Source organism: Megalobrama amblycephala, linkage group LG12 (genome assembly GCF_018812025.1).
Source record: "Megalobrama amblycephala isolate DHTTF-2021 linkage group LG12, ASM1881202v1, whole genome shotgun sequence".
Lineage (NCBI taxonomy): Eukaryota > Metazoa > Chordata > Actinopteri > Cypriniformes > Xenocyprididae > Megalobrama > Megalobrama amblycephala.
The window spans coordinates 20,296,690-20,313,246 of NC_063055.1; the positions used below are offsets into that span (position 1 = coordinate 20,296,690).

The 16,557-nt window shown below is 36.9% G+C and overlaps 2 protein-coding genes across 3 annotated transcripts in view; one reads left to right on the plus strand and one right to left on the minus strand.

The window, feature by feature from the left end:
• sema3gb (sema domain, immunoglobulin domain (Ig), short basic domain, secreted, (semaphorin) 3Gb) overlaps positions 1-5,651 on the plus strand; it is a 42,547-nt gene extending 36,896 nt beyond the window's left edge. Inside the window, exons 14-18 of one of the 2 annotated variants that reach the window (XM_048209537.1) lie at positions 12-53; positions 384-541; positions 710-777; positions 869-993; positions 2,643-5,651. In XM_048209537.1, the coding sequence (XP_048065494.1) occupies positions 12-53; positions 384-541; positions 710-777; positions 869-993; positions 2,643-3,065 (816 nt within the window). In that variant the 3' untranslated portion in view covers positions 3,066-5,651. Of the gene's footprint in view, positions 1-11; positions 54-383; positions 542-709; positions 778-865; positions 994-2,642 lie in introns of both variants that reach the window. The other variant, XM_048209536.1, reaches the window with a different exon arrangement.
• A 523-nt stretch (positions 5,652-6,174) lies between these two features.
• On the minus strand, positions 6,175-13,463 carry wasb (WASP actin nucleation promoting factor b). Its single transcript, XM_048209538.1, has 12 exons — positions 13,156-13,463; positions 12,384-12,524; positions 11,962-12,048; positions 11,644-11,740; positions 11,504-11,530; positions 11,390-11,425; positions 10,499-10,691; positions 10,368-10,410; positions 10,084-10,237; positions 9,396-9,805; positions 9,171-9,282; positions 6,175-6,410 (listed from the first exon to the last, which is right to left on the minus strand). Exons 1-12 carry the CDS (start codon positions 13,255-13,257, stop codon positions 6,355-6,357), a joined length of 1,458 nt encoding a protein of 485 aa, XP_048065495.1. The 5' UTR covers positions 13,258-13,463; the 3' UTR covers positions 6,175-6,354.
• Between the last annotated feature and the right edge of the window lie 3,094 nt (positions 13,464-16,557).

Sequence of the window (16,557 nt, forward strand, 5' to 3'; positions counted from 1 at the left end):
AATTTTTTTAGACTCCAGCAGCTGTCAAAACTCTGAAGATTTCTTCTAAAAGGGTAAAAATTACCTAGTTTTAATTATGCTACATGCATAAAACCAGTGTTGTTTCTTAATATTTTGAATTTATTCTATATTTTTCTGTTTTCATTTTCATTAATAAGTTTTTGTAAATTAGTTGTTTTTTAATGTCTGTATAGTTTTAATTTATTTAGTTTTAGTTATTTCAGTACTTCAACTTAAACTAAATGAAATGAGAAGTAGTGCAACTAGCTGAAATAAGCTTTTTTGATATTTAATGTTCGAAATGTAACACCTACAAATCAGTACCTGATCTGTAAAAAACAAAAAATTTCTGTTTTTTAAATGTTTTCTCTTTCTTTTTACAGCAACAGTTGTACGTGTCCTCAGAAAGGGGTCTTACCCAGGTGTCCTTGCACAGGTGTGCCGTTTATGGCAAGGCTTGTTCAGACTGCTGCCTGGCCAGAGACCCTTACTGTGCCTGGGATGGAGAACACTGCTCTGCTTTCACCCCGGCTACCAAGAGGTCAGAGCACATTCATTTACCCCATTCATTCATTTATTCATTTGGTCTTCAACAGAACTACTGAACCAATACAATTACCAAGACAGTAATTGTAACCAATACAGTTTATTTCACAGTGAAAATAGTCCATAAGCTTTTAACCATAACCATCTGTGAATGAATCCTTAGGAGAAGCAGAAGGCAAGATATCAAACACGGAGATCCCTTAAGGCAGTGCAGAGGATTCAACGCTAAAGGTTTGTAAACAGCCATTTTATATGATACTGAATAACAATGCTAGAGATCTTCAGAAACTTGAATGTGGCTCTTTTCTGATGCTCTCAGTAGAGAAGCGTCTGAGGGAGACGGTGCAGTTTGGGGTTGAGGGGAGCAGCACTTTCCTGGAGTGCCAGCCGCGGTCCCCACAGGCCACTGTCAAATGGCTCTACCAGAAGGATGGCAAGCGAAAAGCAGTAAGACTTTCATGTTACCATTATCACTTTTTAAAGAGATAGTTCACCTGAAAATGCTAATTCTGCCATTATTTACTGACACTATACAAAAATTCTGTATAATTTATGGAAAAAAGCTGTACTTTCCAGAACAGTACCATAAAAATGTGGCAGCAACATTTTAGGTTTTATGGATATAACTTGAATTTACAGTAGGCCTACCAAAAAACAAAACAAAAAAAACCCCCATATTTTATTAACCGATGTAATGTTAAAGGTGCCATAGAATGGAAAATTGAATTTACCTCGGCATAGTTGAATAACAAGAGTTCAGTACATGGAAATGACATACAGTGAGTCTCAAAAACCATTGTTTCCTCCTTTTTATATAAATCTCATTTGTTTAAAAGACCTCCGAAGAACAGGCGAATCTCAACATAACACCGTTACGTAACAGTCGGGATCATTAATATGTACGCCCCCAATATTTGCATATGCCAGCTCATGTTCAAGGCATTACACAAGGGCAGGCAGTAACGTCTGGATGTGCACAGCTGAATCATCAGACTAGGTAAGCAAGCAAGGACAATAGCGAAAAATTCCAGATGGAGCAATAATAACTGACATGATCCATGATAACATGATATTTTTAGTGATATTTGTAAATTGTCTTTCTAAATGTTTCGTTCTAATGTACTGTTAAATGTGGTTAAAGTTACCATAATTTCTTACTGTATTCACGGAGACAAGACTGTCGCTATTTTCATTTGTAAACACTTACAGTCTGTTTAATTCATAAACACAACTTCATTCTTTATAAATCTCTCCAACAGTGTTAGCTTTAACCACGGAGCACTAACTCATTCAGAATGAAATGTAAACATCCAAATAAATACTATAATCACATGATCCGATGCGTGCATGTAGTATGCATGACGAACATTTTGTAAAGATCCATTTTGAGGGTTATATTAGCTGTGTGAACTTTGTTTATGCTGTTTAAGGCAGTTGCGAGCTCGTGGGCAGGGAGCGCGAAGATTTAAAGGGGCAGCAGCCTGAATCGGTGCATTTTTAATTATGCCCCAAAATAAGCAGTTAAAAAAATTAATTAAAAAACATCTATGGGGTATTTAGACTTATATTACATCTTGTGAAAACGTGTTCTATGGCACCTTTAATATACCAACCTAATGAAGTATTAAAATCTGTTTTGTACATTTATAGTAGACTCACAACCACTGATTTCAATGAAAAACCATCAAAAGTGTCACACAGGGATGACTTAATCTTTTTCACTTCCAAAAACTTACATTGAATTGCATGAAATGTCCCATTAGATTTTTTTAGTTTTTCACTGTGTAACTTACCATTAAACATTTTTTTTTACTGTTAAAATTACTATAATTTTTTACAGTGCACTCATGTCATTCCAAACCTGTATGACTTTATTTCTTTTGTAAAACACAAAAGATGTTTTGAAAAAAATTTCTCAGGGTTTTTTTGTTTTTGTTTTTTGTCAATACAATGAAAGTCAATGGGCTCCAATGTTGTTTTGAACCCCACTGACTTTCATTGTTTCAACTGTTTTTGTCCATACATTCTTTAAAATATCTCCTTTGTGTTTCACCTCATTAATTTAGAGGATATAAAAGACTCCTTTTCTCTTTCAGCTCAGTCGAGACAAAGAGGTCTTGAAGACGGGGCATGGCATCCTGCTGAAATCCCTCGCCCAATCGGATGCCGGCCTTTATCACTGCCTGGCAACCGAGAACAACTTCAAACACACCGTGGCGCGCATCTCCCTACGGATCCTGGACCGGGAGATTGTGGAGGCGTTGACTGAGTCGGACGTCTCTGTAGAACCAGAGCACCGCCGCCACCATTCCCATTCCCATCACCACCTTCTACCCCCACCCCCTCCCCCTCAGTCCAATCCACCTCCTCTCCAGCTCCACCCGCAGCCTGAAGTGCGTCTCATCAACCAGTACTGCCAGTCCTACAGGCAGCAGATACAGAGCCCACCACACAAAGCCAAACGCAACAACCGCAGGCACACAGGAGAACAGGAAGAGGAGGAGCTACAAGAGCAGTGAATGGAACAGCATCTGAGACCCTTTTGACCATGTCCCATCCATGTGCCCCCTCATTATGTACTTCCTCCAGGCAAACTTCTATTCAGTCCCTTTAATAAAGTGATTTATTAGTTATTCATTTGATTCATTAGATGTATCAGACTGTGTCTGAACTAAATTGATTTCCATTTTGAGGTACAGTTTGATGCACTTAGCTTCCCTAACTAATATAAATCTGGCTGTGATGTGCTCACTACCATAGTTAGCGTTAGACTACACTGTTTTCTAAATAAATTCCTTAAAACGTTCAGCCACACCAGCAAAACTACTGCCATATTATGTAAAATATAAGCTATTCCCTTTTAAGATTCAATACACAGATGACTGCAGTGTAAATACTATTAGAAACATTCAAAAATATGTTTTTGCTTTGCATTATAGAGGCATCAAAAGGTGTTTGGGGTTGGATTTAAAGAAAACACAGATTCAGTTGGGCATCTCTAAACACCCAGAATATTAAATACAGCTTTGGAAAAAAATCTTCTAGTACATTTGAAGACGCTTGGAAATGCATATCTGCAAGACTATAATTATAGCACAATATATCTTGCCATCATTTTGACCACTGAAGTTTTTACTTGGCATTTGTAGTTGTTGTTTTTTTTATAGCGTTTTCCATTGGAAAGTCCTTTGAAGAATGGATCCATTTGAATGGAGGACTAGGAGTGACAATATATATATAATATTTAAAACATAAAATTGGAAAGTGATTTATTCCATTTTTATGTTTGAATTAATAAATTGATAACTTATTTCTGTCATTTTATCTTTAAGTGTCATTTCTAGCATTTCATTTCTGTATCATTTGCATGGTTAAACATGTTTCAGATAAAACTTCAGATTGATTGTGAATTAAAAATAATTGAAAATAACAATATTGGTCATTAGATTAAAAAATACATTTAAAAATGTTTTTACATTTCAAATATGTGGATTATCAAAATATGTATCTAATACTAAAAATATATATTTAGTCTTCTTTTTGTAGTGGAACAAGCTCCTCTAAAAATTTCCAGGGCAATAAACCAATCATGTTACAAATCCTGAAATTAGTGTTTTATAGGACAAAACAGCGGACCAAAATGAAAGTCACTGGATTTGCGAAGATAAAAATGTTTATAGGAATTATGCATCAAAATCTCTCCCTTGTAATGAAAATAATCAGATATAACTGTAGTGTGAAAAGCCTCAATATGTACTTCACATTGCAGTTTTGAAACTTTTCATCTTTGAATGTGAAAGCAACCAAATACGAGTCAGTTATCCTCTTGTTTTGTCTTGTATTGTTCGTCGCCCAGCAAACGGAGCTTCCCTGATTTGAACTGCTGTACATAGATACAGTTTTTCAGTCTGCTCTCTTCTATCTTTGACTCTGATGATAGTCGGACCACTAAAAACATTCTCATTCTCAATCCATAATCAAAACATGTTGTATTCCACGGTTTGTCAATGGTGATATGTGGTCATGTTTTTTGCTCGTGTATAAACACAGTATCTGTGCTTTGTGTTGTGTGACAATGACACATGTACATAGAAAATGTATGTATTCGACTAGTCACTGGTCAGGATTAAAACTAACCTCCTCTCTTTCCTCATCTCTCCCGTGACGCTCTTTGTCTTTCTCTTTCTCTCACCCACACCATACAACATATTTATTGTGAGAGTGTACATATTCATGTGAGTTGTGCTCTTTGGTGGTGGGACAGGGCTGGTTTTGATGGAAATTGTCATTTTATGTATTGCTTATAAACAGGACCAGGACACATAGAGAGATGCTGAGAAGAAAGAGGTAGATGTTTTTGGAGTAACTAATAGTATTTTAACATTGAAACGCACTTTGGGGTTCTCGAGAAAAAAATATGGGTAAAAAATCAAAATCTAACAAATTTTTGAGGGGCACACAACATAATTCATATTGTTCTCAGAGTGTTTTAAGCCAGAAATGTCTACCTCTTCAAGCACTTTCTATGGAATATCACTTAGCACCAAACTAAAGGACAAAGGCAAAGAAAATGTGTTGTATAATTTTCTTCTGGAAACATCTACTTTGTCTGGTCCACTAATGTTATTATTTTGAAAGGATAAGAGACCGTTTCTCTTCATTGGATGTTGGAGGCGTATTTATAATGACTGTGTATAAAAAGCGCTCAATGAAGCGCTCTGTGGTTTCAATCCCAGACATGTTATCTTGTCTTGAAGGGTGAAGAACAAACTCTAAGTCCAAACCACATTTCTTTCCTCTCCACAGAGATGTTATTGTGCAGAATGACATTTGAGTCTGTCTCTGAGGAACTTTAATGCCACATAGACTTCCTTTGTCCTGTTGTGTCTTTCCTTTGGTGTTGGCTGTTGAACTAAACAGAAACTTCCTAAATATGGTTGCTTCTTGAATATTTCCTCTTTGTATTTACAGATGTTTGTGGAGGTTTGTGTTAATGTGATTGTTTGTGATAAATATTATTTTATTATCATGGTATTATGGGGTTTGGGAGTCCTAATAGGTGTTTTTTAAAAAGCAATAACAATAAACTGCTGTTTTCGTTTTTATCCATTTTTTTCTGTCTGAACACCTGATATGTTTTTATTTTATATTAATATAATACATTAAATTATATTACAGGTATATTATATGTAATATTATTTTAATTATATTTCAAAAATATTTTTAAAACATTACAAAGATTACATGAATACTTGTACTTCCACATTAGTCCTGTAGGGGGAGGTCCTATGCATCCCACAAATTTACAGAACACAAAACTTGATATATCTTTCCCTGGCAAGAATAACATTACTGGGTTTGTGGTTAAGCGAGAGAGATTCGGAAAAAGACCGTTGTTGAGTTAAAAGTATGCACAAACAGCAGGAAATATCCAACATAAAGCTGTGGTTAAGCTTGGCGGTCCTACTGTTTGGATGAAATCTAACACCACTCCTGGTTTGGCTCAGCTGAAGTTCCTTCTTCCTGAATGAACTCAAAGTGAACTACTGCTGCATAAAGACAGACCAGTCTTTGAAACAAGACTGAGACAAACTGCGAAACAGGCTTGAAATCTAGTCATTATCAGAGTTAGGTTTATAGTATTGCTTTATTGGATTTACAGATGTTCAGATCATTCAGTGCGACTATAATCTGGAATAAAAGATTTCAGGCCTATTAAAAAAATGATTTCCACTGAGCATCAACAGATTTTCCAGCGCTTTGTGCTGATTTAGATGGAAGTGTGTGAATCAAGAGCAGAGAGAAGCATTAATCGTCCCATTCATCCTCTTCCTCTTCATCACCCCCATCATCGGCTTCATCATCTGAAGAAGGCAAAGAAATATAAAATACATCAAAATTATTATAAGAACCAGTGAATCACTAGCACATGAAAATAGTGTTGGGGTAACACATTATCAAGTAACACGAGTTACATAATCAGATTACTTTTTTCAAGTAGCTAGTAAAGTTACTAAATATCTGAGATACTCAAATAAGTAATGCAAGTTACTTCATTTTCCCATTTATTAACTCAGACCTCTCCTGTAAACTTGTTGAGAGAAAACAGGAGTGAGATGCAGAAGTGTTGTTTGCTGTGTAAACATGATGGTTGTAGTTGTAGACTAAATGTGAGCAGCATTTACTCATCTCAAAAAACACTGAATAATTAAAATTAAATGACTGCAATAATTAAAATGGTTAAATAATCCAAATGTATTTGATGTATTTAAAGCTACAATATGTAAATTTTTCGCCGCTAGAGGTCGCCTATTCAAAACAAATGCGTAGCTTGATGACGCCAAGTTTGAGCACGGATTCTTGGGAGATGTCGTCTTCACCTCACAGCCGGTGGAAAAGAATCCAACGGGACTCAGGCAGAAATCATATTCATGGATGAGATTATTACTGTAGTATGAAGCAGTGCAGGGCGAGTGCTGTTGGAGCTGAACAAGGCCGCTGGAGCAATTGTTAATGAGAGACCAGCACGATTCACGCCTCGCAAGCAGTGGTGCTTTTATTTTTAAGCACAGTCGCCACTTCCGCTTCTTCCGGTCAAGCGTATGAGGTAACGCGGCTCTGTTTATCATATTAGAGACATTTGACTGTGTTGAAAATTATGTTATAACCAGGGGCGGCGCCAGACGATTTTGCCGGGGCTTCAGCCTAAATGGTCTCTAAGTTGTATTTTACCAACGAACTAAAATCAAAACCGTGATATGGCTTTGTGCCTTTATAAAACAGCAAAATACAGTGATTAAGTATATATACATTCTGTGCTGCGCGTGTTTTAAACAGAAGTGCGCACATTTGCGCACGCAATCAGCTGGTGATCTGGTGATCAAATTAAAAGCTCAAGGATTTATCTTTTAAAAAGAAATTAGTACAAAATTGTTGTAATTTCCCTATACTGTTGTGTAAAGTAACTAATAAAAACTAATAAAAAATAAACTAAAATAAAATTTGCACACTGTATGGGCTTAAGCTCTTAAGTTTTGAGCTCTCAAAGTGCACCAGATTGATGCATTTAACCTTAAAATGCCCCCGGACCCCCCTAGAGGAGGTACACCCATCAAACTTTTACAAATTACAGTGCCAAATAATGTACATTTTCTGAACAACAATACTACAACAAAAGCTCCTTTCATGTCAGTAAAGCTATTAACAGAAAATTAAAATGTCATTGGACAAATATAGATTTGGGCTAAGCCCCGGATGTTTACAATGTCTGGCCCTGGTTATAACATTATTCTGTGCGTTCGCTGAGATGCTGCTGTGAGACACTTGTTGCACACTGCAGTAAGCTAGATCGATTTTAAGATATCATTAAAGGTGCTATAGAGGATGTTTTGTTTTATACATTTTTGCAGTATTACTTGAAACTGTCTTTACTAACTGATAAAAGACTATTCATTAGGTGCACTGAAAGGAATAATATCAATATACATCATCTGTCCACGAGGTAGGGCCTTAAAAACATCAGCCAATCGTTTATGCGATGATCACGTAAACGATTGGCTGATGTTTTTAAGTTTTTATGTCAATCACTGCCATGATTGGCCAAGAGGGCCAATCCGCGCACGTCTAGGAACGTAGGAACTGAACGTAATGGCAGTGATTGACAAGCCAGAGGGCCAGTTGGCTGATGTTTTTAAGGCCCTACCTCGTGCACAGATGATATTGATATTATTACAGTTAGTAAAGATAGTTTCAAGTAATATTGCAAAAATGTATAAAACAAAACATCCTCTATAGCACCTTTAATAAATGCTGGGTGGCTTGTGTTGATAAATGGCATGCAATTAATTTTAAAACATATTGTATGATGGAGAAAATGCTGTATTAGCTAATTGACAAAATTTTTCTCTGAGGCATGGTAAAAGCATGGTACTCTCTGAAAATCATGAAAACTAGATTTAAACAATAAGACAACGTGTTTGAGCTATATAACAGGAATTCATTTTCTGTCTATAAATGTAACCAAACAGTTGTTCCCTTGTCTAATAAAACATGTATTATATTAAAGTGTCTTTAGTGTTTCCATGGTTTCCACAAAATAAAAATAGAGGGTAACGCAGATATGACGCCATTGACAGGCGACTCCTCACACGTCACGTACCCTTGGTTAAAATCGTGATTTTCTCACGATTTACAAATAGTTGGAAACATTTGGGATATTGTAAGTACTCAACTGAACAAAATATATAACACTGGCCTAGTGGTTTTTGGATATTTCACTACAAAAATGTCACATATTTTGCCTTTAATCTCACATTATTAGCCAGTGTCTTTGCTGCTGACCTTCAATGATCCAATTCAACCATCCTAAGCAAAAATGACTTTAGATAAACATCACATTTGTGTTTCTTTTTCTTTTTGCTGAAGTAAGAGTGTACAATTTTCTTCTCCTGCGTCCTTTTCAGCTGAAAGGTTTGTTTGAGCTTCCCCCTCTACTGTACAGCTGTGAATTTGCATTTCCTTCAGCCTGAGGCTTATTCATTAATTGCTAACCACGAGTCATCAATAGGTTATCTTTTATTTTGAATTTGTAAAAGTGTGAAAAGACCCTTTATTAAATGCGTTACCTGAGGAATGGATAACTTTACTCCTTTTCTGCATCACCATCATCAGAGCTCCCACAATTCCCTCTGAGGACTCATCTTGAGCTGAAGGATTAGGGTCCGGGGATTCAGACACCTGAGATAAACACCATATATCCATTTAAAAAGTGGTTATTTACAACAAAGCAAAGTATAATGCTTATATAATGAACAAAATGCATTGCGTTTGTGTAAAAATGTCTCACGTACATTTTTTAGCACACGTCCACGACGAATTTCCTCCAGTAAGGTTCCTCGTCCTCCTCCTCCTCCTCCTCCACCAGAGGGAGGAGGAGGTGGAGCGGAGCTGCCAGGGCTAATGGGAATGTTAGTGCCTGAAGAAGGTGGGGGTGGGGGAGGAGGTGGGGGCGGAGGTGGAGGCGGTGCACCTCCACCCATAGGTGGAGGAGGTGGCTTGTGACTGTGGCTGGGTGGTGGTGGCGGGTGAGAGGCTGGCGCTGGAGGTGGAGGTGGAGGGCCAGAGCGACCTCCAGGTGGAGGTGGACCGCGATGCGGAGGTCCAGGACTGCGTGTAGGTGGTGGAGGGCGTCCGGGTGGGCCTGGGACCTGGGGTAGCCCACCACGGGGCGGAGGAGGTGCAGGGGCAGAACGAGGACCTCCTGGGACCAAAATGTTTGAAGAAGTCCAGCATACATCACCAGAGAGGTTGTTTCATTGGAAGATTAAGTTTTAACATTTTGATAAAGAAATTACAAACTAAATTATACATGCACTGATGAATCGCTCATAATAAGATCAATAGGATCCATTTATAAATTAAAACGTTTTCATGCTGATGACTTCTTATCAAGGTGATATTTCCAAATCAAACCTCCAAATATTCCACACAGAGTTAAATGGTAAACAAAATGTAATTTTCATTTTTAAATGAGCTTACCCTGTTTCCTCATTTCCTCTTTTACTGCATCCAGCCCTCCAGACTCCTCAATGAAGTCATAGATTAACTTAGATGTTTCTTTATCTGCCAGCTGGGCATCACTGATACCAGCACTGTTAAACAGTTTCTTTAGGTCAGGGTCGAGATTGTTGGTCTAGAGGGGCAAAAGTCAGTGTTCATATAAATACTACTTTTTTTAACTTTAGAAATGTTGTTTGCTATATACAAATCAATTTATGTGACTAAATTTGCTTTATGCATTAAGGAAAAAGGACAATTCTTACATCAAAACCAGAGTTTGGATCCCACCCAATATGAGTGACATGCCTAAAAAGGATAGAGAGGCACAGACAGTTTATCAAACAGATAGAAAAACACAAGGTGAATGTCCAACTTATCGTAAAACACTTCATACTTGAATCCACTAGGAGCTCCAATATCTGCCTTAGTGAGCCTTGGGCCTTTCTTCTTTCCCTTTTTGTCTTTTTTGCCTGTGGAGATTGAAGCTGGTGCAGGGGTCGGCACTGGGGTAGAGCGGTACCTCGATGCAACAATATCTGGGTTCTGGATGTCTACTGTGGGCATTACACTTGGCTGTGAAACTGGACCTGATCAACAGACAGTTGGTTAAACACATGTATTTATCAATACAGTCAGACCATGTGAACACTGCAGGATGAATTATAGAGTTAGTCAGAACGCCAGCTTGCAAGTGCTGCAATGTGTGTACAATGTCAACTGCGTAGGAGACTGACATGGAAGAGAAGAAATGGTTGAGTAAAGCCCTTATTTTTATTTGTTTTTGCGCACAAAAACTATTTTCGTCGCTTCATAACATTAAGGTTGAACCACTGTAGTCACATGGACTATTTTAACAATGTCTTTACTACCTTTCTGGGCCTTGAAAGTGGTAATTGTGTTGCAGTCTGTCGGAGGCCAGATAGTTCTCAGATTTCATCAAAAATATCTTGCGTTCTGAAGATGAACGAAGGTCTTAAGGTTTTGTAGCGACAAGAGGGTAATTAAAGACAGAATTTTCATTTTTGGGTAAATAACCCTTTAAAGAGTTCATCCAAAAATGAAAATTCTGTCATTGTTTATTGACCCTCTTGTTTTTCCAAATCTGATTAACTTTCCTTCTTCTGCTGACAAACGCTGGACATTGGACCCCACCGAATTTCATTATAAAAAGAAAAAAACTTTTTTAAAATACCTTCTTTGTGTTCCACAGAAGAAAGGTGTGGGATGGCGTTATGTTGAGTAAATGACATAATAATGACAGAATTGTAATTTTTGCGTGACTTACCATTTGTTGGAGGGATTTGTTGTAGTGCCCGTTTTTCTGTTAATCAAAACAATAGTCTGAAAATGCTCATTTATAAATTAATATCAATTGTATGTTCAAATTGAAGACACATACCTTCAGATGGAGCATGCGGTCTTTTTTCTAAATATGCATGCAGGAAAAGGCACAGGACATACTGATAAAATACTCTGTTTTATGTGTAATCATCTTAGCAAAATTCATATAAAATATGAATAAGAATGACAGTAACTGACCCTGGCGGTTGGATCTATGATTAATCTTCTCCTCTGTGACGTTTCTGAAAACTTCAGCTTCTGTTTCACAGGCAAAGTTCAAACCTACTTGACAGTCCTGAGACACAATTAAAGTGCATTTAAATACAGTATATGAGATCTCTTAGATTGTGAGATTTTGATTTTGCAGTGGGAAAAAAAAATCTGAAAGTTTTAAAATCAATTAAAAACTTAAAGTACACATTTCTGATTATGTTTGATTATGTTTGGCTTATTTCAAGACAGTATCTAAAAATGTTTTGGCTTGAATCTGAGAATTTTAAAGGAGTCTGTACCCACATCAGCTGCAAAAGTGTGGAAGAACCTCACTGGACAGGAATATGTCATCTGATTATACAGCTCCTGCTCCCAAATCATTTTACCCTCCTGGCAAACATAATTAAATGAAATGAAAACACACATAAATACTTATCAAAGTCTAAATGCTGCTACCACAATGTGTCTTTGTGAATCGAGTTGAGTTGAGCTGCTATGACTCAGAACTCAAAGCAGAAGTGTATCTTTATTTAATTTCAGCCTGTTTGTTCACAGGTCATCTTTGGCCATTTGGCTATTATATAATCTCAGAAATGCATAGAAAGCATCTCTATCTGCGTAGATATAGATATGCTTAAACATCATGCATATAAATTCTGATGAAGTAAAGAGCAGTTTGTTAAGGTTTTTTTTTTACCCTATAAATCAAAATCAGAATTTCTAACCTTTATGTCATAGAGCCGGATGAAATATGAACGTTTAGGATTGTCCTTAACGAAACACACGACTCCTGTATGTTGCAGACTCCATTGGGTCGGACTGTGAGGTAGAGCCATGTACAACTGAACAACTGCTGTGGCCATGGACTGCACACACACACACACACACACACACACACACACACACATAGAAACACAATAAACTGACATAAATGTACATTAATAAAAGATTAATCAGTGAAGTATTACAATGAAAGCTAGAGCAAATACATCAGCATCTTCTACAACAACAGGAAGTGGCCTCATACAGCATTTCCTGTCGTTCTCCAGTTCAATTTTGCAGTCGCATACATCAATTGTCAATTCAAACAAGTTAACAGTATTGTGAAATGTACAAACGGAAGAAAATTAATAATGATTTTATGATATTAGTGTTTTTCTGGGTGGAAAAATTGCAAAATAAAAAAAACAATGGATTAAATAGTTTAGCTGTTAGAACAAATTCTGTCACAGCTTGTCATAGATATGTTTTGTGTGCAATCTCTCTTTTTTTTTCCATTTTGCACACAGGCAACAAAAGAACTTGAAAGGTTGAGTGTCACTTTGACCTTTAACTGACATCAACAGTAACAGCTCTAATCTCATTTGTGAACTCTGCACCATGTCTCTCTTTTCAGGACTTTCTCTTTTATACCTGATTGATTTCTATGCCCAAAATCCTTTGTGGGACAGAATGCCCATCTATGATTGGCCTTCTAATCAAAGTTACTTCACTCACCACACATCTCCTTCCTAGCAGCTCCAGCAGGCGATCATTCTCCTGGCTGCTGAGGAGAGAACTGGGCATGTTCTCCAGCGCTTTGGTTTTTCCTTTACTCATCTCTCCTTGATGAAATGGGCACTCAGATCCTGGGACTCCACGCCTGGGGCCCCTACTCGGCCCACAGTACCTGCTTGAATCCTTTTTGAGACAGGCAAATGATTCGAAGGAACTGTTGCTTCCGTGTTCTAATCTGATGTTAATGCAGCACAGCAAAAGAGAACAGGAAGAACAAAACCACTGCGTAGATCTGCTCTCAGAATGCCGTGGACAGGCACGTGTTCCTTCATACATATGAAGAAGGAGGAGCACCAACATACAAATACAGTACCAGTCAAACGTTTGGAAACATAATAATGTTTTTGAAAGAGGTCTTTTATGCTCACCAAGGGAAGTGGACAAAGTACACAACTCTATTAAGTGCATCTACTTCTGGTTAAATATTACTTTATTACAAGTCAAAGTTGTGAAGGCAGATTTTTACTTAAGTAAAAGTACAGAAAAGTAAATTTCCTTTTTTATGTCAAGGCATTGTTTCATTATAAAATGTTTAATTGATTTGATTTGAATTATTTAGTTTGAATGATTCAAGGACTCATAAATACTTCACTTGTATCATGAAACAGCAGCATTTTTGAACGAATCTCTAAAATGATTCAATGACAAATACATTTTTTATACAGTCAATTGAAATAATGTAATCGGTACAATCATTGTTTCAAGAGTTAAAGGTGCTAAAGAGGATCTTTTCGTTGACTGAGAAACCAAAGACTGTTACTGAGTTTTTTAAATGAGCGCATGTGTAAGAAGAGCCCCCCCTCCTTCACAGCTCATTTCGAGGGAACGCCTCCCAAAACTCGTGCACGAGTATTGGAACACGAGTGTTTACCACCGGCATTCGCTGTGTCGTGTTAGTGGATTCATTATGTCGGACTCACCGCAGGTAACTCTAATCTGCAGCTGTTACTCCTGTCTCCTGACAAAAACATTGCATGCGGCGCCTGTAGAGCGTGGAAAGTTACTGGAGCGCGCAGCCGCACGTCTCGCACAAGGAACGTAATGGCAGTGATCGACAAGCCAGAGGGCCAATCGTTTACGCGATGATTGCGTAAACGATTGGCTGATGTTTTTAAGGCCCTACCTCGTGCACAGATGATATATATTATTATTCCTTTCATTGCACCTAATAGAGGGTATTCGTCGACGTCACTTTCCCGCCGAAAGCGCGCTCCCTCAGCTGGACTGAGTGGCAAAAGAACGAACCTGCAGCGTGACTGGATTTAATAGAGGAAACCGCGAAAACGCGAGTAAAACTAAAGGTTGGAATTGAATGTGTTCCTTACAACTTGTCAAATAAAACTAATCCGTGGATATTGACATGCAGCCAGGAGTCGTGTTTCCTGACATTTATATGTGCCTGATTTCGACGGCGGGGAAATACATAAAGCAAATCTGCATGTGAATATTTTATATAACTACAATATAGGTGGGTTTAAATCCGCGTAATCACTTATATCAATGTTATATCGTCATATTGTCCAGCCCTAAAACATATATATAGTTTTATAGTATAGTTTTTGTCAGTGTTGTTTATTTAAAAACACACAATTATGCAGAATATTGTTGTCAACATAATATATAACAATTCAATATATACGGTATGATTTTACCTCAAAATCCAACATTTTGACACACAAAAAGATAACTGAAAATCCATGTTTCTCTGCCTGGAGTTCAGATGTTTCTGTGAATTTTTTCTGTTGCTTTCTGATTTTTTTTTTAAATATATGCCTCAGGTTTTGTGACAGTTAATCACAAAGCTCTTTCCCGTTTTGGATGTGTTTTGTGTGTTTTTCGCGACATTCACGCTGAAAACCAATGCTGCCGCTCAGTCTTTTGCCTCTCAGTGGACGTGACCGCAGCCGTAACGGTCGACGGTGACGTGACTTGCATACCCTCTATAAATAGTCTTTTATCAGTTAGTAAAGACAGTTTCAAGTAATATTGCTGAAATGTATTAAACAAAACATCCTCTTTAGCACCTTTAAGTTAACTTTCAAAAGGTGTTTGATCATAGACCAGTGTTTATTCTGTGATAATTTCAATATTTGTAATGCAGAAAGAAATAATGGAATAATGGTAGACTGTGTGGTTGAAAAGACTGTTTTTAAACTGTTTCATACCTATAAGTTACATGATAACTGCTCTCTCTCTATGTAAGCGGCAGCAACAACGTAGCTTTGAATGCTACGGTATGATTTTTGTAGAGGTGGTTTTTGTATAAAGGTTTAATAGCGAATCGTTAGGAAAGAGATCGTGATGTTGTTTGAATAGAGATCACGATCCTTTTATGATTAATCGTGCAGCTCTACACAGGCTAACTGCATAGGCTACAAGGTAACAAAAAAATATAAAAGTTACACGATATTAACTTATTTAACTGTCTTCTTCCATTTTGCCATTTGCTTATCATCAGTGTTCAAAAATGATGGGAAATCATTTAACTACACGACATGTGACCCAAGAGAGATTCTTGATAGGTTGTCATCTGCGTTTTAGAGAAAAAAAAAAAAAAAACATTGATAGAAATGCAGTGGAGTGAAAAGTACAATATTTCTCTTTTTTAAATGTAGAGAATTTAAAGTCACAATTTCCAGAAAAATAATACTCAAGTACAGATACTCAAAAAGTGTACTTAAGTACAATACTGAAGACCTAAATGCACGTCCTCACTGTCCACCTCTGACCAAGTCTGCATTTATTTAATCAAAAATACAGTAAAAACAGTAATACTGCTGAATATTATAAGAAATTAAAATAACTGTTTTCTATTTTAATCATTTTTATAAGCCTAATTTATCCCTGTGATGGCAAAGCTGAATTTCCAGTGTTGTCACATGATCATTCAAAACTCTCCTTCAAAATTCTAATATGCTAATTTGCTGCTCTATAAACATTTCTTATTATTATCAATGTTGAGAACAGTTGTGCTGCTTATACAACAATAAAAATCAGAATAATCACTCAAAAAGAAGTCAGAATACATTATCTAAAATGAGTTCTAATCTAGATTACGTTACTAACAACAATTTTTGTCATGTTCTTTGTAATCAGTGACATACTACAGTGAACCTGCCCAGTCTTATACAATTCAAAATAACAATAAACAACCTGTTAGTAATTAAACAATACACTAAATTAACAAATGTGCATTAGTGTATTGTTTATTACTAAATACTAATACATTCTATATTGTATTTATGAATGGCCAACCACAAAATAATTATATGATATATATAATATATACATTTACCCATGGTTTCACAGACAAGACTTAAGCTAGTCCTAGACTAAAATGCA